This window comes from Urocitellus parryii, chromosome 9 (genome assembly GCF_045843805.1).
Source record: "Urocitellus parryii isolate mUroPar1 chromosome 9, mUroPar1.hap1, whole genome shotgun sequence".
Classification (NCBI taxonomy): Eukaryota; Metazoa; Chordata; class Mammalia; order Rodentia; family Sciuridae; genus Urocitellus; species Urocitellus parryii.
The window spans coordinates 95,668,721-95,693,537 of NC_135539.1; the positions used below are offsets into that span (position 1 = coordinate 95,668,721).

The 24,817-nt window shown below is 44.1% G+C and overlaps 1 protein-coding gene across 4 annotated transcripts in view; it reads right to left on the bottom strand.

The window, feature by feature from the left end:
- Cnih3 (cornichon family AMPA receptor auxiliary protein 3) overlaps positions 1-24,817 on the bottom strand; it is a 110,037-nt gene that overhangs the window by 27,827 nt on the left and 57,393 nt on the right. For 2 of the 4 annotated variants that reach the window (XM_026407156.2, XM_026407158.2), the window contains exon 3: positions 22,464-22,511. The exons of 1 other annotated variant lie outside the window; for it this stretch is intronic. In XM_026407156.2, the coding sequence (XP_026262941.1) occupies positions 22,464-22,511 (48 nt within the window). Of the gene's footprint in view, positions 1-3,510; positions 3,523-22,457; positions 22,512-24,817 lie in introns of all 4 variants that reach the window. One more of the 4 variants, XM_026407155.2, reaches the window with a different exon arrangement.

The window sequence follows — 24,817 nt, forward strand, 5'->3', positions numbered from 1 at the left end:
CAAAGATTAAAAAAACTTATGTCGGCTGTAGCAGGAATGAAAAAGGAAGAGATGAAGAAACATTATTTAAAATTTTCAAATACTGCTGTGTTTCAGAATGGATTGTAGGTGGCTCACAAATGTGTTGCTAATTAATCATGACATATTTGTCTCTGTACAGCTATATTTAGTAATACCTAGGATGGTGCTTAATTTATTTGTGTTCTAAAGCATTTTTTTCCCTGGGTTGGTTCCATTTTCTACTTCAGAGAAGATGCAGATTCATAGACACTCACCTCTAGAGTGCCTCATGCGTGAAAGGTTTGCACAAGTGCTCAAGGGTGAAGGAGACGTAGCCAGATAAGGCAGATCATTTGGGAAAAACAAGGCATTGACACACAAGGAGGTGGAGGGGAAAGGGAAGGCAGAGGTTATATCTTGTTTAGTGGAATAGAGAAGGCTTTGGGAAGAGAAGGCAACTGGGTTAAACTGAAAGATAGCATTTTAGCCAAGAGAACACATTCCAGGTGATAAAATAGAACAAGAAATCACAAAGCAGAGTCTGTGTCTTATGTATCTCTATGGTGCTCTTGGCACAATCTGTGACATAGTAGGTACTCAGTAAATGTTGGGTAAGCAGATGAGTGTTCAAAAGGAAGCAGATGTCAGTAAGGCTAAAAGATAGATTCAGAGGATACCACAGAAGGCCTTAGAAGCAATGCTTTAGCCTTTATTGGTCATTCATTCTCTAAAACTGGGATCCAGAGACTTCAGGGTAAGGAAATCATAATTCCAACAGCAATGGGCAGGGTGAATGGGAAAGAGGACTAAGGAATCGACCCAAGACCCCCCCCAAAAAAAAACCCCAAAACAAAAACAAACCAACAAACACAAAGAGACAAAGAAAGAGAGGGAAAGAGAAACTAGGAATTCATTGTGATAGTCCCAGCAAAAGAAATGAGAGTCAAAGCTATTCCATCAATGGCCTTGAGGAGAAGGACTGATTCATGGAGAACTGGGAAGATGAAATCCACCCAGCAGCAACACATGTGGTGTTGGGAAGTTGGTGTCTCAATTCACCACACTGCGTGAAAAAGCAGCTTTAAAGCAATGATGAGTTTATGGCAGATTGAATTTGGGGAGAACCCAGGACCCTCTTTTCCTCTCTCATTATCCCTACTTCAACCCACAATACAGGAATATCCACTGACGTGTTGGGGGAGTAATAGGGAGGAACCCTGTTGCCTGGGACCTGAATGCCCAAGGCTGCATAGATTCTCTTTCTGATTCCTACAAGCAGGCAACAGGCTCCTGTGCCCAGGGTGCAGAGCCTGCCTCCTCGGCAACACCAGCTCGGAGCCCACGCCTTTCTGATATTCACTCTTTCTCTTTCCCGTACCTGAAGGTGCAGGGTGCCACCATCCCTTTCATGTAGCAGGCTGGATGTGACATTGTATTTTAAAACCTCATCTGGACTCTACTGTCTATCCTAGATTGGTTTAAAACTCAGACTGATGGATAAGTGTGATTCATTAGCCCTCCTTACCCCCAATAGTGAGTTTGAGGCATAAGGAGTAGACAGAGGAAGATTCCCAATCAATGGTTAAAAACCTTCTATCTCTTTACAATTCCAAAGTCATTTTAAAATGACATTGAACTTTTTGAGGAGTCCCTGACTGTGGATAGATTTCAAAAGTTCCCCCTTGATATTTCCAGTGTGCAATAGGGTTGATTCTGTTGCCTGGAATTATAAAGAGATCGAAAGATATGAAGAATGGGTCTGGGGGCTACAGAAAAGGAATGATGACTCAATCTCCTGTGTTGGAGGAGGCACACTCTGGAGAGATCAGAGTCTTACTTACAAACCCACATGGCGCTAGACAGACCAAGAGTGGAAGGAGAGGAGGTGATCTGAAGGACAAACGTCCCATCCAATGGATCATCAACTACCCAGCTTCAGCTAATTGCTGTCTTGAAGAATATGAATTCACTATTGCCAGATCCTGTGCATTTTTTTCTCAAAAGAAGCTTGAAATCCAGATTTGTGTGTGTGTGTGTGTGTGTGTGTGTGTGTGTGTATGTGTGTGTAGGTTTTTCAGATTCTTAAAATACTAAATAGGTCAAACAAAACAAATTTGAAGACTGTATCTGACCCACAGGCCATCACTTGAAACTCTTAGTATGAAACAAGAAGAAAACAAGGTCAAGGGTAAAACTGATGCCTACATCTACCTGCATTTGGGGTGTAAAGGAAGAGAAGGAGATGAAAAAGTGACAGAGATGAATGTGCACAAATCACAGGAAAACTATGATACTGTCACACCCAGGAAACCAAAAAGAACTAGGTGCAAGTGTCATATTACCGAGAGGTCAGAGAGGAATCCAACAAAGAAGTCGGTCTATTGGATATGGTAATTGGGACGTCATTGGTGACCTTCAAAATATCAGTTTCACCAGAATGAAAGGAACATCTGCTAGATTGCTAGAGATTCTGAGATGAGTAGGAGTGAGGAAGAGCAGGCAAGAAGTGCAAATGACTCTTTCCAGAATTCGGCAATCTATGAAAGAAGTGTGTGGGTTGGTAGCGTGAAGGGTTACCAAGGTCAATGAAATGTTTTTAGAACAAGGAAAATAAGATGTATTTGAAGATGGGAGAAAAAGAGCTGAGAGAGAAAAGGTCCTCGGAAGAGAGGGCGTGGGTTTAGATATGCTCCAGTGTGAGTTAGAAGGACACTGAATCACAGATTAGCATAAGAATGGGCTCAGAAGTGCCTTGAGAAAGGAAAGAAGGTTTAGAGAGATGCGGGTATAAGTGGATGAGAAAGAAGGGATTGGAGGGAAATAGAACTGTTGGGAAATTTAAGGAAAGTAAGGGAAGTCAAGGGTAGCTCATGGAGGCAGGATGATCTGGAATAGGTAAGTCAGGGGACAGTTGAATGGGGAAGGATCCTGTAGTTAGAGGATGGGAATTCTTGAGGACAGGGATGGTCTCTAGCAGTGCCTGGGGTTCCACAGCAGAGAGGAAAAATAGGTCAATAAAGACAGGATAACAATAAGGGCAGAACATTCCCTTCTGTGCCTTCCTACACTGCTGTATACAATAGGTGGTCCTGAGGAGCAGGTACAGTTCACCAGCTCTGTATTTGGCAGCCAGGGTTCTTGCTGGCCATGACGCTCAAAATAATGGGCATATAAAGATCGTGTTAAAATGCAGATATATGACCCCATAGATTTGGGTGGTGCAGGAGATTCTGCATTTATAAAAGCTCTCGGGTGATGCCAAAGTTGCTGGCTCATGGATCACTGGAACAGCAATATTCTAGGGGATGTCCAGGACCCCTGTTACTCATTGGCCATGATGTTCAAAATAATGTGCATCTGAAGATCTTGTTAAAATGCAGATGATGCTATGGGAACTGCCATGGTTTGAATATGGATAGTGTCCCCAAAGGTCCATATGGTAAAGGCTTACTTGTCAGGGTGATGCTTCTGGGAGGTGGGGGAACCTTTAGGAGGCAGGGCTTAGGCCACTGGGGGAAGGCCCTCAAAGGGGATTTGGGGGCCCTGGTCTCTTCTTCTTCCTTTTTTTGCTTCCTGGGTCATGAGGTAAAAGGTTTGCTCCACCACATGCTGCTTTGTCAGAGACCTAAGGGAATGGACTTACTAGGAAAAGTAGGGATCAGAGTGGCTTGTGACTGTGAATAATTAATAACAAATATGATGGGGGGCCAGGGCCATACATGGAAGTCTCATGCAAACTGGGGCTCTTCCAAAGAGTGGAAGCATCAGGGAAGCTGGGAGAGGCAGCCCCCGGGCCAGCATCCTGTATGCTTATTTTTACATAAAAATATTTATATGGGGTAAACAAAATACACAGTCCTCTATTGAAGTGCTTCTCAACCCTACTGCACCCTGGAAATATCTGGGGAACTTTTGAAATCTATCCACATTCAGGGACTCTTCAAAAAGGTCAATGTCATTTTAAAAGATTGGACAGACTGTTCTAGATTAAAGGAGACTCTGGGAAACATGACATCTACATGCAATGTATGATCCTTGATTAGGCCCTGAATTTAAAAAAAAAAAAAAACTATAAGAAATATTATTGGAAAAAGAAGAAAAATGTGAATATGAAGTACAATAAGTTATCATCATTATAACCAGTTCTTGGGTGTAATAATGGTCTTGTGGTTGAGTGAGTATGTATTTAAGGATGAAGATCCATGACGTGTACAATTATATATGGTCCAACATATATTGGGCTGGGAAGCTGATAAAGCAAACAGCGTGCTGATAAAAGTGATGAATTTTAGTAAAGCTCTATCGGTGTTCATTATTCTATTCTTTCAACATTCCCTTGCACTTGATATTTTTCAAAAGAAAAAGTTGAGAGAGACTCTGTGGGGGTGGGACCTTGCATCTGGATCCCTGAGTTATAAAGCATCCCCAGGGGATACAAATGTGAATAATCCTGCATCATATTATCTACTACTGACTTTAACCCTTGCAGAAAGTCCCCTGCTAGCTGTGAGAGCCTTTAGGATCCTTCAGAGCCACACGCCCTTGATAAACACCTTCTGACCCAGCTGCTGCTTTTAAGAGAGAAGTGACAGGTATGCACTCTTCTTTGAAGACCAGGACTCACTTGCGAGTCTCAGCAGTGTCCTGCTGTGTAGGGGATACCAGTTTCCTCACCTCATAAGGACACATACCAGCCACCCTTTCACCTGCCACCCTGCCCTTGGCACCCACAGTGGGCACTGTAGGTGTAACCCATGTGGCTGCCTTCTGAGTAGCCATCTAAGCCCTCATTTTACTTCAGGTTCACCCTGAGAGGCATACAGACCGTGGACACAGTGCAGCTCATTAAGCTGGCCTCATCGATGGCCTGGGCAGCACTGCTTTCACTGCCATCCTTCACTCACCTTGACTTAGACTGCACCAGAGACCAATGAGGAAAGCCTACTAGGCAGCAGCGACTCGGTGCACTGAGCGGAAGGGCATGCAGGAGCTTCCCTCGTTCTGCCTAAATATCCACCCTCTGCTGATCCAGCTGGTGGCTGGTGGTAGGACTACTAGACCCCTACAGAACCCGGAAATAGTCCCTCTGCTTAAAAATACTAGGAATATTTTTGCCTTGTGAAAAAGGATGAACTTTCATCTTTTAGGAAACAAATTGTTTCAGAAACTCTTAGTTCAAGAACCAGGTGGGGATACTTAAAAGAGTCAACCACGCAGGTCAAGGAACTTGTGCTAATAGGAAATCAGTAACTGGCCATTATCATTGCCAGGTCCACAGAACTATTAAAAGTGCAGTTCTAACATTTGTAAAGTGCTCTTTGGGGCACTGTCTTTCCAATTTGGCTGCACACTGTGATTGCTTGGGGAGTTTTAAAAAATACTAATGCTGAGTCCCATGTCCAGATATTCTGACTTAATCTGTTAGAGATAAATTCTAGGCATCAGGATTTTTAAAACTTCCTCTAGATGAGTCTTATGTACAGCAAGGCTTGAGGCTGTCTGCAAAGCTAGCTTTATCATTCACATTCCTTAACAGGTACAAGCCGCCCTTGGTGACTTGGTGGCTGATCTGGAGGTTGGCTTTCACCTCTCCTCTTCAGTGCACAGAGCCATATGGGATGCACAGACACCAGATCATTGGCTTCTCGAAAGTCTGCTGACCTTCCCACAATGGAAATAGGCTTTGACCAGTTGTAATCAGGGGGCCTTAAGAAGTCAGAGGAGTCTCCAGCTGTGGAAAGAAACAGGGCAGTGCTCTGCCCCTGCCTGCTCTTGGTGGCATGCATAAAATGCTGAGGCCCAGGCCTGACCTCCTGAGTTTCCAATTAGGTAATGAGGTTTGGGCATGGAAATTAAAAGTAAACCCTTACAACCGGTGGGTTTCTGTAGGCCCAGAAGGAGAAGGAGGGGCTGTTGGCTAAAGGAGAATTCCTGAAGCTTCCAACTAAGGATAGGAGATGCTCAAGGATGGAGGGGGCAGGACAGCGAGAGAAGGGCAAGGAGTGGGAAGTCAGGCCCTGGTGTCTGCATGGGCTCCAGCAGCAGTCTCCACCTCAGCAGGCCATTCAAAATCCACCCTTAGGGAACTTTTGAAAACACATGCTTCTTTGACTAACTAGGTGAGACTGGGGATGGCATCCCTGGGTTTTAGAAGCCACCCTCCCTAGCCCCCAAAGATTTGAATGTGGTGCTGAGATTTGAGGAATGCCAATCTGTGAGGGCAAATTTCTGACAGCTCAATTCTGTGTCTAGCTGGGGAGCCTAGGGTGCCCCCCTCTGCAACAAACCAGGCTGCAGGGGCCCCCAAGACCATCTAGTCATTGATGATGCTGTATAGGGAAATAGACACCCTTTTACAGTGCTGATTGGAATACAAATTGCTTCAAACTTATTGGGAAAGTAATTGGCAATTTTTTAAAAAGTACAAATTCTAGCCTTACAATCTTACTTCTTGGGATAGGAGGACACACACACACACACAAAAAATGGTTTTGCAAGTTTGCTGGTAGGGGCCAACTAAACAAAACTGAAAACACATAATGTCTATAAATATGGAAATTACTGAAAATTTTGTGTGTACTATGGAATACTATGTAAGTTTGTGCAATCATTTTTAAGAGACATCTATAGCTTTTGACCTATTGGAGTATCCATGATGTAATGGCACAGGGAGAAAGAAACCAGTTACAGTATTCCCCCACCCTTATTCTCAGGAGATATGTTCCAAGACCCTCTATGGATGCCGGAAACCTCCCATGGTATCCAGCCCTATTATTTCGTGCCTTTTCCATCTTAACTAAGCACTGATTATGTACTGTGGCTATAAGTTTTATAGCTTGCGGTAGGTACATCCACAAAACTAGCAGGAGTTTATTTTCCTTTCTTCACAATTTCACTCAACTACTTTTATAAATTTTAAAAATTAATAAAGGAAAGCCAAAGAGCAAGCTCTGGGATTAAGACCTGGATTCAAATTCTGGCTTTGAGTGTACTCGCTTATATTACTTAATCTCTCTGCCACTCCTTTTCCTCGTACACTGCAACTAGCAAGGCCAAAGTCAAAGGACTGCCCAATCCCTTTAGAGAACTCATCTCACGTCCATGTATTCTAGATGTTATAAATTTATGATACTTGTTTGCCCAGTGAGGTTTTGATCTTGTTTTGTTTCCATCCCTTCTTTCTATGACCCTATTTCTCCCTTTTGAAAAGGGAATGCTTGCTCTGCAACACTGTATATTGTACATATGTATCTAGTTTTTTTATTTTTGCAGGATCATAGTCAAGAGTTGGCTGTGAGTCTCAGATGAGACTTAGGACTTGATTTTGAGGCCATGCTGGACTGTGATGACTGTAAAGGCTCTTGACTATAAATTAAATGCATTTTACATTGTGAGATGCTTTGAGGGGTCAAGGATGAAATACCATGGCTTGAATATGAGATATCCCCCAAAAGTTTCTATGCTAAGGTGGATAAGTTAAGAGGTGAACTGATAGACTATGAGACTGTAACCTAATCAGTGCATCCTAGTTTGAATGGACTGAGTGATAATCATAGAAAGGTGGGATGGCTAAAGGGGGTCGGTTGCTGGGACATGCTCTTGGGGAGTGTGTCTTGTCCCCTCGCTCCTCTCTCCCTGTATTTCTGTTTCCCGGCCACCATGAAGTATGCTGCCTGCCTTCACCCTATCCTTTAGCTATGACTTTCTGTCTCACCTCAGGCGCAGAGCAATGGAGTTGGCTGACCATAGACTGAACCTGAGAAGCCATGAGGAACAATGAACATTTCTCTTCTAAGTGTTTCTTTTTGGGTATTTTAATCACAGTGATGAAAAACTGATATATATATCACATATGTTATATGAAAGTATATGTATATATGCATACACACATCACATCTACTTTCATGCTGAAAGCTAAATGGGACCCTAATGATAATTTTTCCATCTATCAATATGTTTAAGAGTATGGAAAAGATATTCCTTATTTCCTGTGTTTACTCAGATTATATAAAAAGACACAGAGTAAATTTCCATATTAAAAACTATCTGTAAGTACTATGTATTCTGAGAATTACGGAATAAATTGTTTATGAAAAAAAATAGGTGGTGGTGGGGAATCCCAATGATGTCCACATCAGTAAGCTGAAATCTTACCCCTGAATCAGCAGGGGGAGGGTCACAGCATTGAACACATGAGAATGGCTAAAATTTTTCCATAACATCTCTTACTGAATTACTTTATAAGGCATATAATATGTCAGATGTTACACAAAGTGCTTGGCTAGACTGTCTCACTTAATAGAGCCCCTTCTGGTGTCCTGTTCTTGGACTTCCACCTCCAGAACGGTGAGAACTAAATGTTTGTTATTTAAGCCACCCAGTGTTTTGTTACAGCAGCACAGATGGATTAAGACTGCATTGAAGACCTATCTTCCAGGTCTAGGTAACTTTGCTTCCTCCAGCAAAGGAAAAGAATCTAAGTCCCCTTTTCACCTTCTATATACAATAGTGACCCCCTCACTGGCCTCCCAGAAGCTTCTGCAGAAATGACTTCTTTGGCACATCCTGCAAAATATTCTGAGTGGTCATTGTTCTTTATGATTTCCTTCAGCTCCAGAATGGGTCATGCTGTCCTGCTACCAAGTGACAACTTCTGGGCAGCATCATGCCTGGGATCTCCTGGGAAGGGATGTCCTATAAACAAAAATAGTTACAATAATTATATAACTTCAGCCCCACTCAGCAATTGGCACTTCTGTGGAAGCTCATATCTGTGTACGTGGGTTTGGTCCTGACCCTGTGCCTCCTGGGAAGACAGGAACTGGAGCTAATTAAGATGATGAATGACCCATGCTTTGTCCAATGTGCTAAGTTAACCATCTAGGCGTGGGTGACTGGCTCTGCATGCTGCTCCCTGAAAAGAGTGTGATTGCAAGAAGCAGAGCCCAGTTCCTTTTGTTTGTGCTGCCTCCCCTAGACAATGATGGGAGAAATTCTTCACAGACTTTGCTCACAATAAGTTTGCTTTTTATTCTGACAAACAGCTCCCTCTATTCTGAATGACACCTGTAATGATGGGGAAATGCAAGAAATCCAAACCCAGGAGTTCACTATTCACCCTATTTGCCAAGGAGCAGAATTAGCATTCAAGGATAGACCAATGTGTCTCCTTTCATCCAAGCATTGCCTGTTTATTTTTTTCCTTTAGTACCAGGGGTTGAACCCAGGGCCTCACACATGCTAGGCAATGCTACATCCCCAGTCCTTTTTATTGATCCTCCTGCCTCAGCCTCTCCAGTAGCTGGGATTATAGGCATGCACCACTGAGTCCACCTCCCTTTATCCAAGGGGATGTTGTTTCCAAAAAAAGTCTTTCCTGGCGCATGCATCCTCCCATGGGTTGTCTCATGCCCCCTCCCCCCAAATTCATCTTGAGGTGTTAGGAGTCAAGGTCTTTTATTCATGTATTTAACAGAAGAAGGAAAATCTTCTGATTACACATACTTTTATTCTTTCCATTATTTGCTCTTCCTTCCTGATATCTATATGGGATAGGAATTTGAGATACTAGGCTCAAAGGAAGTGCCCGGGAACCATTGAAATACAGGAAACATCAATGAACAATTGCAACTCCTCAGCAACTGGCCCTTGGCTGGTGCCCTTGACCTATGCCCTTGTAACATGCAGGCAATGTGCAGAGGCAGGGAAAAACAGTACAAAACTGTGAGGTTCCACCCTGGCTCCACCTCTAGTCCAGACCCCAGTAGTTGACCCCCTATAATACATCCCACACCAATGGGTGGCTCTCTCTCCTTCTGGAGGTAGCCCTCATTCTCTCTGAATATGTATCTACAAAATAAACCTCTGTCTATACCTTTGGAGCATGCTGAAATTCTTTTCCATCATGTAGCCACGAACTCTGCTGATGCTGAGTCAAATTTCCCCTTGTCCCCAGGAGCTCCTTCTCCAGAGACATGTCTTCCTCCATGACACTATTATCCCATCTTTTGTCATTTACCTCCTGTTTTGAGGACCTCCTTTTGATTCCTTTGCTAATCATGGATTCTCTTGGTTTTCCTTCATTTGGGAATAACTTTGAGCCAAGTATTAAAAGTTAATTAAGGTTAAGTGAAGTCATTATGGAGGATCTTAATCCAATATGACTGGTGTCCTTATAAGAAGAGGAAATGATGACACAAAAGAAAGACAAGTCATGAAAAGCTACAAGGAAAAGACACCATCCGAAATCCAATGAGGGGAGCCTCAGAAGGGACCAACCCTGCAGATACCTGGGTCTGGTACTTCCAGCCTCCCAAACTGAGAGACAATAAATGTCTGATGTCTCAGAGTCCTCCCCATCCTGCAGTCTAGGGAATGGAATCAGGGTGGACATGCGTGACTAAAACAGCTCCCCAGAGGGGCAGCCTAAGGGGCATCGTGTCCTCACAAGCTCTTTCTCCCAAGACAGTTTCCCCAGTCTCTTAAAATTGAGAAGATGCTTTTGTTCAAAACCTTTTATCTCATTTCTGACTTGGAGGATGAAACTCCGTTCACTAAGGGATGGTAGGTAGTCTTAGAGAAGGGGCTTCTCTCTGTGTGCCTGGCAGAAGACTTTGGGCCTGGATAAAAACTGCTATGTCCAGGGTGGCACTGAGTGTCTCCTGAAAACCCTGAAGATGTTGAAATGTCTGGAGAAAGTAGGGGAATATGTCTTTACCCCTTGCATGGAGGCTCAGAGACTACTAGAAAGGGCAGGCATTTGGGGGGCAGAAGCCAAATTGAATCCAGAATCAGTAAACTGTAATGAATAACTGTTGTTAGGGACCAAGGCGAGAGTGTAACCCCTCAGAGCCCCAGCTCCCCCATCTCAAAGGGCATTATAAGAATATTTGGGAAAAGTGCCCAGTGCGGCCACTATGGAGTTTGTTCTACTCACTCACTCCCTCGTTCACTCTCTCTGTCCACAAAGCCTTAACCAGCCACGTGCTGCTTTCTCGGCAAAGCACTGAGCAGTGAACAAGACTCACAGTCAATGCCCCCACTGACTCTGCAGTCTGCTGAGGAAAGCAAACATTTCATAAAGTAGTCTACCTTCTGACTTTTCCCTTCCACACCTGCCTTCCTTTTAGAGTTGGGAATATTTGTGCACTGAATTACTTTATCAGTAACCAGAACAACCCAACACCCACCATTCTTGGTTTCTAGCAGCAGGTGACATCATCCCTATCAAAAACACTGGAAGTGGTACCTATTCAAGTCTAGTACATGCAGAGGATTTTACTGGCCCTCTCAGAAGATGTATCATTGATCACATCCTTAACACCTCCTGCTCATGTAATCTGGACCACATCTTCCCCGCTCCAACAAAATCCTATGTTGAAGTCCTAAGCCCCAGAGTGTGGTGGTACGCAGAGACAGAGTCTTTAAAAAAGTAATTGAGGTTAAATGAGGTCAGGAACTTGCCCAAGTGGCTTCTTGATTTGGTTCCCACCAGGACACCAGCAACATTGGCACTACCTTTTGCTGATGCGCTGAGTGGTAACAGCAGTGATGTCACCACCGAAGGGCCACAATGGCAGAGCTGTTCTGGTGAGGCGTGTTCCCCGCCCACCTCCCTGTGCTATAACCGATGATCATTGTCCAGGATTTCATCACTGCTCTGACCATTTGGCAGACACAGAAAGGGAACAGTATGGTTTTTCTGTCCCCTTATAATAATGGCACTTTGCATTTGTATAGCACATTTAAGTTATTCAGTGCATTTTCTTGTCTATTGCTGGGTCTTACCCTAATGAAACAAAACTCCATGTGTTGTATAATTGTCTGTGCCACAGAGACAGTTTAGGAATCGGAGCCAATGGAAGCTGGTGCTGGAAGAGGACCAATGCCCTAAATTGCTTAAAGAATAACAAGTCCCATACAAGTTGCAAATAGAGCCAGCATGATAACTTGGAGATGCAGCTTTTCCTTGGGGAGAAGATACATCTGGAGCAAGCAAATCAATTTAGCACAAGTTGGGGCCCAAAGGAATTCTCATCCACATTCCAGGGCTCTCTCTGCAGCCTCTTTCTCACTACAGGCTGATGCCTGGTTTTAGCTTTAGGGAGGGGCAGAGGAGTTGGAGATGGTGAGAGGCAAAGACTGGGTAAAGCAGCCAAGAATAAGAGGGTATTAGGATTTGGTAAGATGGGCTCATTTTGTGGCCCAGAAACATAACTTACAAATGTTTCCTGCTTCTTCAGCAATTTGAAAAAAGGGCAAGAATGAGGATCTGGAAGGGTAAACATCTGGGGGTTTGAAAAACAGAATTGGGGGGCTCATCTGGAAGCAAAGTTTGCTCCAAGAAAAACAAGTTGTCCCTGTGTTGTCTGAGACGAGTCATCCTGCTGGGCCGACCATCCCCCCCCCCCCCAAGTGAGGCTCTGACTTCTGCAGTCCACTCTGGCCCCCGTGGGCAAATTATTGCTTTTACTCCAGTGCCATTTAGAAAATGATGGCTCTCTAAATCATACCCTGGGGACAGAGAGCGTGAAAATGCCTCCCCACCTGTGTGGCTGAAGCCTGCCTACCCTTCAACTCCGTGATTCGCAGTCTGGCTGCACATTAGAATCACCCAGGGAGTTGTTAAAATCCCAGGACCCGGGCTGGGCTCCAGACCAATTAAATCAGAAACCACAGGGGTGGGACCCAGGCAACCATATTTTTTAAGCTCTCTGGGTATTTTTAATGTACAGCCAAGGATGGAAACCAGAACTCTAACTACAACCATCACAATGCTCACCCACGGGGATTGAGGGATGCTCTGTGTGACAAAGTATATCACACCTGCCACTGACCTTTCTTTCGGTCTCTTCCACGTGTCTTAATTGCATGCTCAGCAGTGAAAATTCTGCCTCGTGTATTATGGAAATGATAGTCAGTGAGATTATGTGGTTGCTGGTCTCATGTTCATTAATCCGTTTATCGAATTAACCTACATCCGAATCTGCTAGGGAATGCAGCAGGTACAGAAACAAAGAGGACATGATCCCTGTGTGATGCATGGTACAGGCAACCACCATGTACGGCTTCATGTGATCAGGGCTTTGAGGGACTCTCAGGCAGGCATGCTGAGAAAAAGCAAACTCTCTTTTAACTGGCCTGAGCATGCCTTCACAACCAACCTATCACACACACACACACACACACACACACACACCACAGCACATAATACAGGACTGTGTAGATGGTAGGAGCTAAATGGATTCCAGTTGAATGAATGAATGGATTCAGGTGGGTACTCAGTGTGTCCCGTCAAGGCTGACCACAGGACTTCGTATCTCCCTCCTTTCCTCACCATGTCCAGCTTCCTCTAGGTTCCATCTAATACAACTCAACTTGTGTTTTCTCCTCTAACTGCCCTTGAAGTTCCAGGGAGCACGTCAGTACCTGTGTGCCCTGCACTGGCTGCTCTGCTGGCTGAATTCTTCCCTAAGAAAGAAAGACAGAGTGAGATGTTGATTGTAAGGAATTGGATCACACGATTGTAATTGGTAAGTCCAGAATCTGCATGGTGGACAGGCTGGAAACCTCAGCAAGAACTGGTGTTACAGTTGATATCTGCTGCAGAATTCCCTCTTGCTCAGGAGAAGTCAGTCTTTTTGTTCTATTAAGGCCTTCAACAGATTGGATGAGGCCCATCCACACTACAGAGGGTGTTGTCAATCAGATGTGGTCATCCCTGCTGAAATTTAATTGCCCAAAATGAAATTTAATTGCCCAAGGTAATGGTACTAACAGGTGGTGGGGCCTTTCAGAGGTGTTTAGATCAAGAAGGAATTAATGCAGTTCACCCAGAGGAACAGGAATCGTTACTACATGAGTGGGCTATTATATGGCAAAGTTACCCTTTACGTTTTCTGTATTCTGCATATACTCACCTGACCTTCTTCTTTCTTTCATGAGTTGAAACAGCATGAGACCCTTACCAGAAAGCTGAATGTATGCCGATGCATGCTCTTGGTATTTCTAGCCTCCAAGACCATGAGCCAAAAGAAACATATTTTCTTTACCAATTATCCAGCCTCAAGTGTTCTGTTATAGCAACAGAAAATGAGCTGAACAGGATGATCTGCTTTATTCAAAATCCACCCATTTAATTGTCAATCTCATCCAAACACCACCACAAAAACAGCCAGAATAATGTTTGACCATGGCCTGGCCAAGTTGACACATAGAATTAACCATCATGGGTGGAGAGGAATCTATATTTCAGGATCTGTAGATTTAATAATCTACCCAAATGTGTATAGACCACTTTCAATACTCCATCCTACATTCATGGAGAGTTTCAGAGTTTCTCCTCCCACTACCTCCAAGGTTGATGGACTTCTTCCCTTTCTGAGGCTGGGGGGTCCCAGTTGCACGTTGATCTATCTCAAAGCCAACTTTCTGTCAATCTTGGGGTGAGACGTTGTTCTCTCCACACGGGGCCATAGCACAGCAGGACGTGGAGATGCCCCTGGAGCCCAAGGCTCTGCTTCTCCTGGGCCGCCTCCAAAGGAGTTGGCAGCTGGCCACAGTGCCTACTTACTGTCAGCTTCTCTTGGTTGAAGCTCTTCTTTTCCTTTCTCCCTCAACAGATCTAACTCTCCAGACCACAGGGAGCTTTTCTGGGAGCTGCTTATGAATCACCAGTACATCCACCAGACATTCCAATCATCCATCATGGTCTCCCTACCCTGGCTACCCATGGGACTTTTTCAAAATACAGATACCTAGATCCTTCCAAGACTTCCTGCAACAGAACTTGCTGGATGTGGGTCTTCAGCAGATGTGTGTTAAAAATGCTCCACAAGGGACTCTAATATACAAAAGACTAGAAACCACCAGGTCCACTAAGGACACATAGAAAAGAATGGCAGGCTCTGTTGGCTGCCTCCTGGTGCTATGCTAGCAGGTGAATTTCCACAATAAGGACACCAACGTTTCCCTGAAGACTATCTATATGCTTTGCCCTGTAACTGTGTAGTCCCTCCCACTCAGACCCTGGGTATGGCCTCATGACTTGCTTCAGCCAACAGAACACTAGTAGATTTGATGCAGACTGAAGCTTGAAAAAAAAAAATCTCTTGTGCTTTTCCACTTCTCCTCTATGAAGTAGAAACAAGCCTGGAGTGGCCACATGAGGATGAGATGTGGAGCAGAGGCCAATATCCCAGCAGAGGTCAACCTCCCAGCAGAGGCCAAACTAGATTAGCTAGTTTATATATGTGACAACCAAATATGCAAATGAGCCCCGGCAGAGACCCGAAGAATGTTCCTCTACCCCTGGCCCAAGCCAAGGCCCACAGAACCAACCAGATGACCCTGGACTCATGAGAAACACAACATGGCATTTGTGGTAAGCTGATTTGATGCCTTAACAGTGGTGGCAACAGAAGGAGAGGACCCAGCAGCTATCTAGATAGCAGTGAAAAGCCAGTGCCCTCTTACTTGTTAGGGACTTGTTCGACAAGCCCTTCATGTCCCCTGCTGCAGCCCTGGGAGAGAAGTGAAGTGAGGACAGGCCCAGTCTCTGGCCCCCGCCAGCTTCCGGTTCAGCAACCCCATGACAGCACTGCTATTTACTCAGAGAGGAAAATGTTCCACCTTTCCCTCTGACTAACAAAGAGTCGGCCTCAGAAAGCATCTGAAAATAAATTATACATGAGACATGGTGTCTGAACCAGTTGCAAGTTTTGTTCCAGGATATTTTTACTTTTCTTAAACATTCCCTTCAGGGGTGAACTATCCTACCAAGAAGTTAAAGAGAATTAGAAAGGAGGCTTAAAGGAATCCACTTGGTCCCATCAGTGGTGAGTAAAGAATAAGATATGGTCCCTGAGGCCATAGGTGGCTTTCAGGATTTGTATCTTCCCTTTAAAATAGCTGAGCCGTATTCCTATAGTGGTGCTCCTTAGGGAGTGTGTGTCAAAGAGAACCAATAATTTCCTCCATAATGTGGAGATTTAAAATGTAGGCTCTTGGGGGTAGGGGGCTGGGATTATGGCTCAGTGGTAGAACCCTTGTCTAAAACATGTATACGTTGGTTCGATCCTCAGCACCACATAAAAATAAATAAAATAAAGTTATGTCCATCCACAATTAAAAAATAATAATAAAAAAATGTGGAGTCTTATCAGATCATCTCTCCTTCAGATCCCACATCTATCACTTATGAACTGTGAGACCCTGGGATATATACTAACCTCTATGCCTCAATTTCCTTAACTGTTCAGTGGGACCATTAATAGAGACCACTTTTAGGATTGTTCTGGGGATTAAAAGAGTTACTACTTTTTTAAAGATTACAGTAGTCACTCAAGAAATGTCAACAGCTATTATTATTGTCACGGTGTAGAAATACCCCAAGGAAAGAGAATTCTAATCCGGAAGACTCCTCTGCATCAGGGATGGTCTCTCTAGGCATTCCACACAACTGCCTCTGAATTTATGTGTCCCTTTTTACTGCATTATGTCTTGCCTTTAAAATACTCCTTTCCCTCCAGAGCCCTGCAGGAAGACTGTACTAACAGCTTTGAAACCAAGACAATCGCAATCACTTTTGTGGCAAGGAATGCTGTAGCTAGAGAGAAGGTGCCACCTTCCCCATTCTTACATAGTTAATGCATGACAAATATTATGCACCAAAGCAACGTGGTTCGTTTGTTCTTTCTTTTCTTCTTTCTTTATTTTTCTCAGTGAATGCCTACTATCATTCAAGCAGTCTGTGAACTAGGCATTAATTAATTGCATGCTCAAAATGTTACTTTTATTGAAGCAAAATTCACATAATATAAAACTATCCATTTTTTGCTTATAGATTTTTACTTTATAGCACTTTCTTTTTTATTTGTTCTAATTAATTACACATGACAGTAAAATGCACTTTGACACATCATATCTAAATGGAGTATAGTTTCTCATTCTTCTGCTTGAAATTATGGCATTTGCCGGTAAATGGATGGAGCTGGAAAATATCCCGTGCTAAGTGAAATAAGCCAATCCCAAAAAACCAAAGTCCAGATATTTTCTCTGTTATGCAGATACTAATTCACAATAAGGGGGGATGGGGCTAGGGAAGAATACAGTTACTTTGCATTAGGTAGAGAGAAGTAAAGGCAGGGGAGGGTATGGGAATAGGAAGGATAGTAGAATGAATCAGATGTTATTACCCCATGTACATATATGACTACACGACTGGTGTGATTGTATATCATGTACAACCAGAAGAACATGGATCTTTCTTGAGGTTCTGGTTCTGGTGTAGAAATGCATTTAGTAGCTCCCACTTAGGTCAAATAAATTGGGATGGAATTTAAACCCATCTATTTATAAATTTATAGAATCAACAAATGACTGAACTTTGGCATAACATAATATAACATTGCTTTAAAAAGAAAGATGCTCCCCCTTATAAAAGTGGCACATGCTAATGATATCAAGTTTACCATTGCTATAGTTTGGACCTTGACAGTTCCCTGAAGGCCCAAGTGTTAAAGGTTTGGTCCCAGGGTGGTGCTATTCGGAGGTGGTGGAACATTTAGAATATGGGGCCTAACGGGAGGTCCTCAGGTCATGGGGGTGTGCCCTTGAAGGGGATTTCAGGACCCTGTCTCTTCTCTGTCTCTTGTTTCCTGTCTCATGAGGTGAGTGGTTCGCCCCACCATGAGCTCCTGCCAGGACATGCTGCCCTTGCTGGAAGCCCAAAGATATGAAGCCACTCAATCTTGAACTCCAGAACCATGAGTCAAAATAACCCTTTTCTCTCTAGATGTTAATTACCTCAGGTATTCTCCAGTGACAGAAAGCTGACTAATATAGCTATTGCCACAATAATGTTATATAATAACTCACTCCAAAATTCAGTGCCTTAAAACACCAGTCCCTTATACTCGCGCATGTCTAAAGGATCCATGGGCTCCCCAGAGCTAGTGGGCATGGCTCTGAGCCCTGGATCTGCTCAGGGGGGCTCCCCATGCCTCTTATCCTCCTCACATCAATGGGTTAGCCATGCGATCATCTCACTGAACAGAACTGACTTTTCACTGTGAAAGTGTCATATCTCTTTCCCGTTGTCCCCTCTGACCCCTGCTTTTAGAACCACATTATGGAATTTTTGCAATGGATGCAGGCAGCTCCTCACAGCTTCACTATATGACCTTTTTCTACCACAGGGGCATGGCTTAAAAGGGCGACAGGCATAGGTGGCCATTAGTGGGAGCACCTGAGGACTTATCACCACTGTGTCCTTTCCAGCATCAAACCTGGAGCACCTGCCCCCCACCCCCCGCCTCCATCCTCCCCAGTGAACTCAACCCCTAATTCTCACCAGCTCCTCCTCCTCTTCCCCCTCCACGTCTCTATGAGAATGCTTAATGGAGAATGAAAAATATCCTCCACGAGACCCTCTTCCACCCATGAATGCCAGAAAAACTGCAGTGAAACCAGATACATTCTAGGAGAAATTGGGACATGGAATAGAGAACCCCAGAATTGTCAAGCAAAAAGGGACATCCCCAACTAGACAATCAGGCTGTCCCCCACTTGGGCATGCTCAGTCTAGCTCAAATCATCTCAGAGCCATGAGCTCATCTGACTTGGTCTAAGGAGTGTGCGCATTTCCTAGCCACCCCCCTTCCCCCAGGGCAACCAATGCCAAGGTTTGATCAACACAGCTTAAAGCAAGTTTCTCCTGCCCCTCATTTGGACTTGCACTTCAACTCCTTCCCTGGAACCATTCCCTCAACTTGCAAATGCAACAGGAGGCCCCTTGGCAGTCTTCACCCCGCAAGAACCCCTTATGTGCCTAAAAGCATCCATCAAACCTTCCACGATGCGTCCCTCTCCCAAACCCGTACTTTATAGCAGCCCTCAGACCTTACGACAGGCCCTGGTGGGGACAGCCTTGCACGAAGCAAGTGGCTCTTGCTACAGAAAAATGAATCATAAGCACAAGTCGACACCAGCATCCTGCAGTTCAGACAATTACCCAAGGAACACATTTTCTGATAATTATAGAGCTAAAAATGGATCCACTTTGAAAATCCCTTCCTTTCTCCAGAGAAAGCTGAGGAGGTGGTTTAACAACAATCAGCTGCTGAGATGCATCACATTCTGGGGTGTTTGGGAGACTGGTTCCAAGAAATTTCTTGGAAGGTACAGTTCCCAGAAGGTGGTGATGATAACTAGACCCATGAAACCTCCCCACCGTCCCCAACTCATGCTCTTAGCTTGGGATTCTCAACTCAGGAGAGACAGGAGGAGACATTTAAAACAAGACAGACAGGAGCAGGAGGCCCAGGCCATCCTACCCTTGTGATGCTGCTGGAATATCACATGACACTCATCTAAGGAAATGAGTGGCGCTGCGGGGAACACCACCAGCCACAGATGATCTCAACCCCCTTCGGCAACAAATGTGGGCACAGGAATATTATAAAGGATTTAAGGCAAGAATGAAGGATCAGGACATTAACATTAATATTTAGCATGTATTGAGCACCTATGTGCTGTGCATATATTTTATCTCATTTAGTTTTCACAACAACTCCTTAAGGGGGTACTGGGATTGCTATCCCCATGGAGAGTCACACTGAGGCACACGCCAGATAATAAGGGCACAGACAGGATGTGTAAGCAGCCAAAGTTTGCTGGCTTTACCCCCACCCTTTGGGTCTGAAGGCTGAGAGAAGATATTAGGAAGATTAAACACCGACTAAAGAAAGGGTTCAGGGCATACACATCAAGGAAAGGAAAGGGCCAGGAGGATCTGTAGGTTGGAGCTCTTCCCTGTCAAAACTGAACACAATCTTGAGTTAAATTTGATTTTAAAATTCAGACTGTATGTAGCTAGTAAACATAGTAAAATATGTAAATTTTACTATGTCATGGACACCCCGGAAATGAAGAATGAAAAGATTACTGACTATCCCAGTGTTCCCAAGAAGAAGGATTTATTTAGACTGCACAAGTGCTTGAGGCAGCACTGATTTGATTCACTTAATAAATATTTATTGGGCATCTTCAACAGGCTACATACTGTTCTACATTCTATGTCACTAGATGTGACAGTGAGCTAAACAAAATCACTGACCTTCCAGAATTGGCATTCTGGTGGAAGGAGACAGAGGACAGGCCCCGTACCTAAATGCATTTGTGAGAACACAGTACAAGAAGTTACCAAATTAAGCAAAAGAATATGTGAGATATAGCAAGATGCCAATGGCCAGACGATCAGTAGCACCAACAAGTTGAAATTACATTTAGAGGGGCTGGGGATGTGGCTCAAGCAGTAGCGCGCTCACCTGGCATGCGTGCGGCCAGGGTTCGATCCTCAGCACCACATACAAACAAAGATGTTGTGTTGTGTCCACCGAAAACTAAACAATAAATATTAAAATTCTCTCTCTCTCTCTCTCTCTCTCTCTCTCTCTCTCTATCTCTATCTCTATCTCTATCTCTATCTATCTTTAAAAAAAAGAAAGAAATTACATTTAGAAAGGAAAATGGTCAGTGAAAATGGTCTCAGGTATCCAGGGCACAGAGACACAGAGGTGAAGAACTAACAATCAAACTGTAAGAAAGTAGACATGCTTCTGACAAGAAGATAAGTAGGAGAAAGATTCATTGAAGGAATAAAGCTGTAGGCATGTGGCTTATTTCTGCTTCAAGTTAGAAAACCATGAAGCACTAGAAGGTGAACTCCTGAAGTCAGGGCTTCATGCCCTCTGATGTCTACCCTGAACTACTCTCCCTGGTATTCTCCACTATGATGAGCAGAGATTGTGTTAAATCTCATAGAACCAGTGGTAGTAGCATAGGAGAGGAAGGGAAAAAAAAAAAAAAAGGGAAAAGGTTCATGGAGTACCATGTTTCCTGGAGTAAAATGCCTAGAAACTTATGCAAACTGTATGCAAACGAGCAAAAGGCAATGCTAATTCTTGCATAATTTGCTTGCTTTTGTATTCTTGGCACTGACCTTAGAGAAGTCCAGGACTCTAAAGCCGTGGACAACAGAACCTTGGCAGAGACAGCCACAGGCCACTGTCTGCTGTCTGGCCAGAGCCCAAGACCAGCAATATAGAAGTATGAACAAGGCTACTTAGCATGGATACAGATCATCACTCTGCCAGAAAATACAGGGAAGAAAAAAAAGGAAGCATGGGAGTCTGCGAGGCAAACCTTTGATTTTATCTTGATCCAGTCCATGCCACTTACATGTCAGTCTTCAAGAGCAAACTAGAGACGATGGAAGTGATGGCTGGAACAGGTTATAAGTTGACTACAACATTATCTAGGAAAGTGATTTACATATTCATGATTCAAATTATATGTTATTTTCTTAATCATTCTTTTTTCCTTGGATCACTAGTATTTTCAAATGCATGTCTTATCTGAGCACACTTTCCCACTGTGACATACAAGATGTGGAATTCTAACATGCTGAGGCTTCCTAGAAAACATTAAAGGACAAGTAATTAGCTAGAAAAAATAATTGGCTTCTTGATTATGTTCTCTCTCCCAATGAAAGGTATCATTACTGAAATCAAAAAAAAAAAAAACCTTCAATACCTTGCAAAAAAAAATTTCCCTTCTGTCAGTGTTGGCCTAGCACTTGGTTTTTTTCTTCTATTCACATAAGTCTCAAAAAACCCCATTGGGGTAGACAGGTGGTTTTCCTAGGGCCTGTAGTTGTCCACTCAGTACAGAGGTCAGGGAGGTCCTTTGGCTCAAGGACATGGACACTGCTTATTTCACCTGCAAGTTCCTGTTCTCTAAATTTTGCTGACACACTTCCCTAACTAGAGAATGACAGGGTCTGCAGATGGAGTGTGCCAAACACCCAGCTTGAGCTGTGCATACACACGCACGCTTGCAGAATGAGTTTAGGGCAGCTGAGGTCTACTGCCCATCCATTCAGAGCAACTCTTTGAATGGCGTGGTTCCCCCTTTAATAATACCTCCCCATCCCACCCCTCCAACACTCCCAATGATCCTGTCAATCAAATTGCAAAGCTGAATGACAAGCTGAAACCTCAAAAGCAACCCAACATCCAGTTAAAGACATCCCTAAGTCAGGAGGGAGTGTTCGTGAGCCCAGCACCAGACTGGAACAAAGGCTAGGAGGCAACAGCTGCTGTAAATGCCATCCATCATCATGCAAAAATAAAGACCCTCTAAATCCAACCAGAGGGCACTTGCAAATATCCAGTGTCTTCCTGACACTTTGATTGATGGCCACCCCTTTTAATTAGCTCCTCTTGGTTCTGGTGGTTTTCAAGAACTGATGGCTAGCTCCCACCTCCTCCTCCCAGGCTGCCATTGGCCTTCCCGGGTAGACAGCACAGGGGCAGACACTGAGCCTCACCAGCCTCTTTCACTGGGGATCCCACCCACCACTCTGTAATCCTCCATCCTCCCACGTGGAGTACCACACTGACCTTTCGCAGAAGGAAGCAGATGCGCTCGATGTTCCTCAGCCGTTCCCTCTATCAGGATGCACAGGAGAGAAAGGAGATAGGAGGTTAGAGGTCCTGCTGAAAATCCTTGAGAAGCCCACACAATCCAACCCAGTAGAGGAAGCAGAACCCACCAGAGATCCTTCCTGGGCACACGGCCCACGGGTTCCCACCCAGTGGCTTTTTCTAACAGAATTTCCATCTTTCTTCCATCTACCTTGTCATAGTCATTTGCTCTAACAGCAAACGTCATGGGCTCAGCATCCCTCCCAGCCCAGCATACTTTTTCTTGCATGTACTCATCAGATGGTCCAACTGCAGCGTGGACACCACATGTTCACTGAGCATCCTAAAGCCCAGGAAGGATGCCCCGCTTAGGTCACCAAGAGCATAAGTACACCCAATAATGTTTAAGGCAAATAAGTTCCCCATCCGTTGCTTTTCTTTTTCTAAAGTGAATGTACTTGGAGGGAGCAACCTGCCACTGATTAGACATCGACAGTGCCCCCAGACTAAGACTTTTCCAGAAGTCAATTCCATATTGGAAGCCTGGCTCACAACCAAGAGAAGATGTCCTGAGGCTGGGCAGGTGATGCTGCCCACAGCACATACTAAGTGCTGTCGCTTCCTTTTCCTGCAGTGACTTTCCTGTTTCTGAAACCACACTGAACACAGCTGCGGCATCTCCCAGTGCTTCATTACCAAGGCAATTTGGTTGCTGTAGATGTAACGGTAATGACAGCCTCATGGATCTGCAGAGGACAGGTGGCTGGGACGCTTCAATTTCCCTAATTGAATCATAAATATAGTGATTCCTGTGCAGCCTGTACGCCCAGAGGAAGGAGCCCACATCAGGACAGATTAGTGTCCACGCGGCTAGGAAGATAGGTCACATCCTCCTCAACACACACGTAAGCAAGAGAGAACACATGTGCCCCAAAGAGGCTGCTACAGGGCACACACTAGCTCCTGGATGCACTCTCAAGTCGGAGACCCTGAAGAATGACATTTCTCATTACTTCAAAATGACAGTGAATGCCCACCTGGTGAAAGGAAACCTTGAAAAACAAGGAGCCAAACAGAACACACCTCTTCTGTTCCACCCCCTCTAAGAGGGGGCAGATCCAACAATATTTGGATCTTTGGGGCATCTAAAATCCAAATGGGAGTTGGGGGTATGGCTCCGTGGTAGTGTGCTTGCTCAGCATGAGCAAGGCCCTGGTTTCCAGCCCCAGGACTGCAAAAAAGAAAAAGAAAGAGAAGGAGGAGGAGTAAACATCAAATGGGCTGCTTGTCCTCATTGAGAAATGAGATCATCATACAGATCAGAAAGTATTTGCCACTCAAGTCCTTCCAGGGCCAGAGTCACCAACCAGTGAAGTGCTTTTTCAAACTCTGAGACAGAAAGGCTTCTATGAGGGTTCTTTAGTGTGCGATGAGTTCAATGAGATCTACCAAGCATTTCATTTCCTGCCAGGGAGTAACATTGCAAGAACTGGGAAACATGTCTAATGCTTTTCCATTTAGCATTTTTATGTTATTGTGTTGTTTTTAATCCTAGATAAGAGTATCTTCCCCCGTGAGATGTTTGGGCTTTGAAAAGCCCAGGCACCTTAATTAATTTGTTAACCAACTTTAAGTATAGCTAGACTAGGAATTTAAAAACTAAAACTAATTAACTAATTTTCAAATTAAAAAAATAGGGCTGGGGGTGGAACCCAGCGGCAGAGCATTTGCCTAACATGCAACAGGCTCAGTGCTATTCCTAGAACCACACACACACACACAAAAAAAGAAAGAAAGAAAGAAAGAAAGAAAGAAAGAAAGAAAGAAAGAAAGAAAGAAAGAAAAGAAAAAGCAGATCAAATAAATAATGAGCTGAGATCCAGCTATAATGCCACGCAACTTCATCTTTCAATATTCATCCCTTTTTATCAACAAATAGTTACTGAAGCCTACTGTGTGCAGTTTCTATTCTCACATTGGCCTTTCATGGAAGCCCCTGGTGCTTAGATCAGTCCTGATTTTCTTTCTTCTGTCTAAACTATGGAACTTGCCATGGTGGACTGGAAAAGGGCTCTGCAGAAACACCTCAAGGTTTCACCAACGACCTGAAACCCAGCATGGACTCTACATGATGGAACAGAGTGGAAAGGTCAGGTTTCTTCTTGAAGTCAGCATTGACTCATTCATACAATAAAGCTGTAAGTAAGCTTTGCTTGCTGTGTGTGTGTGCATGTGTGTGTGCATTAGGGATAAAACAACCCGGGGCTTCACAGATGCTAGGCAAGCATCTACCACTGATCTCAAGCCCCCATAAGCTCCTTTTTGAGTCC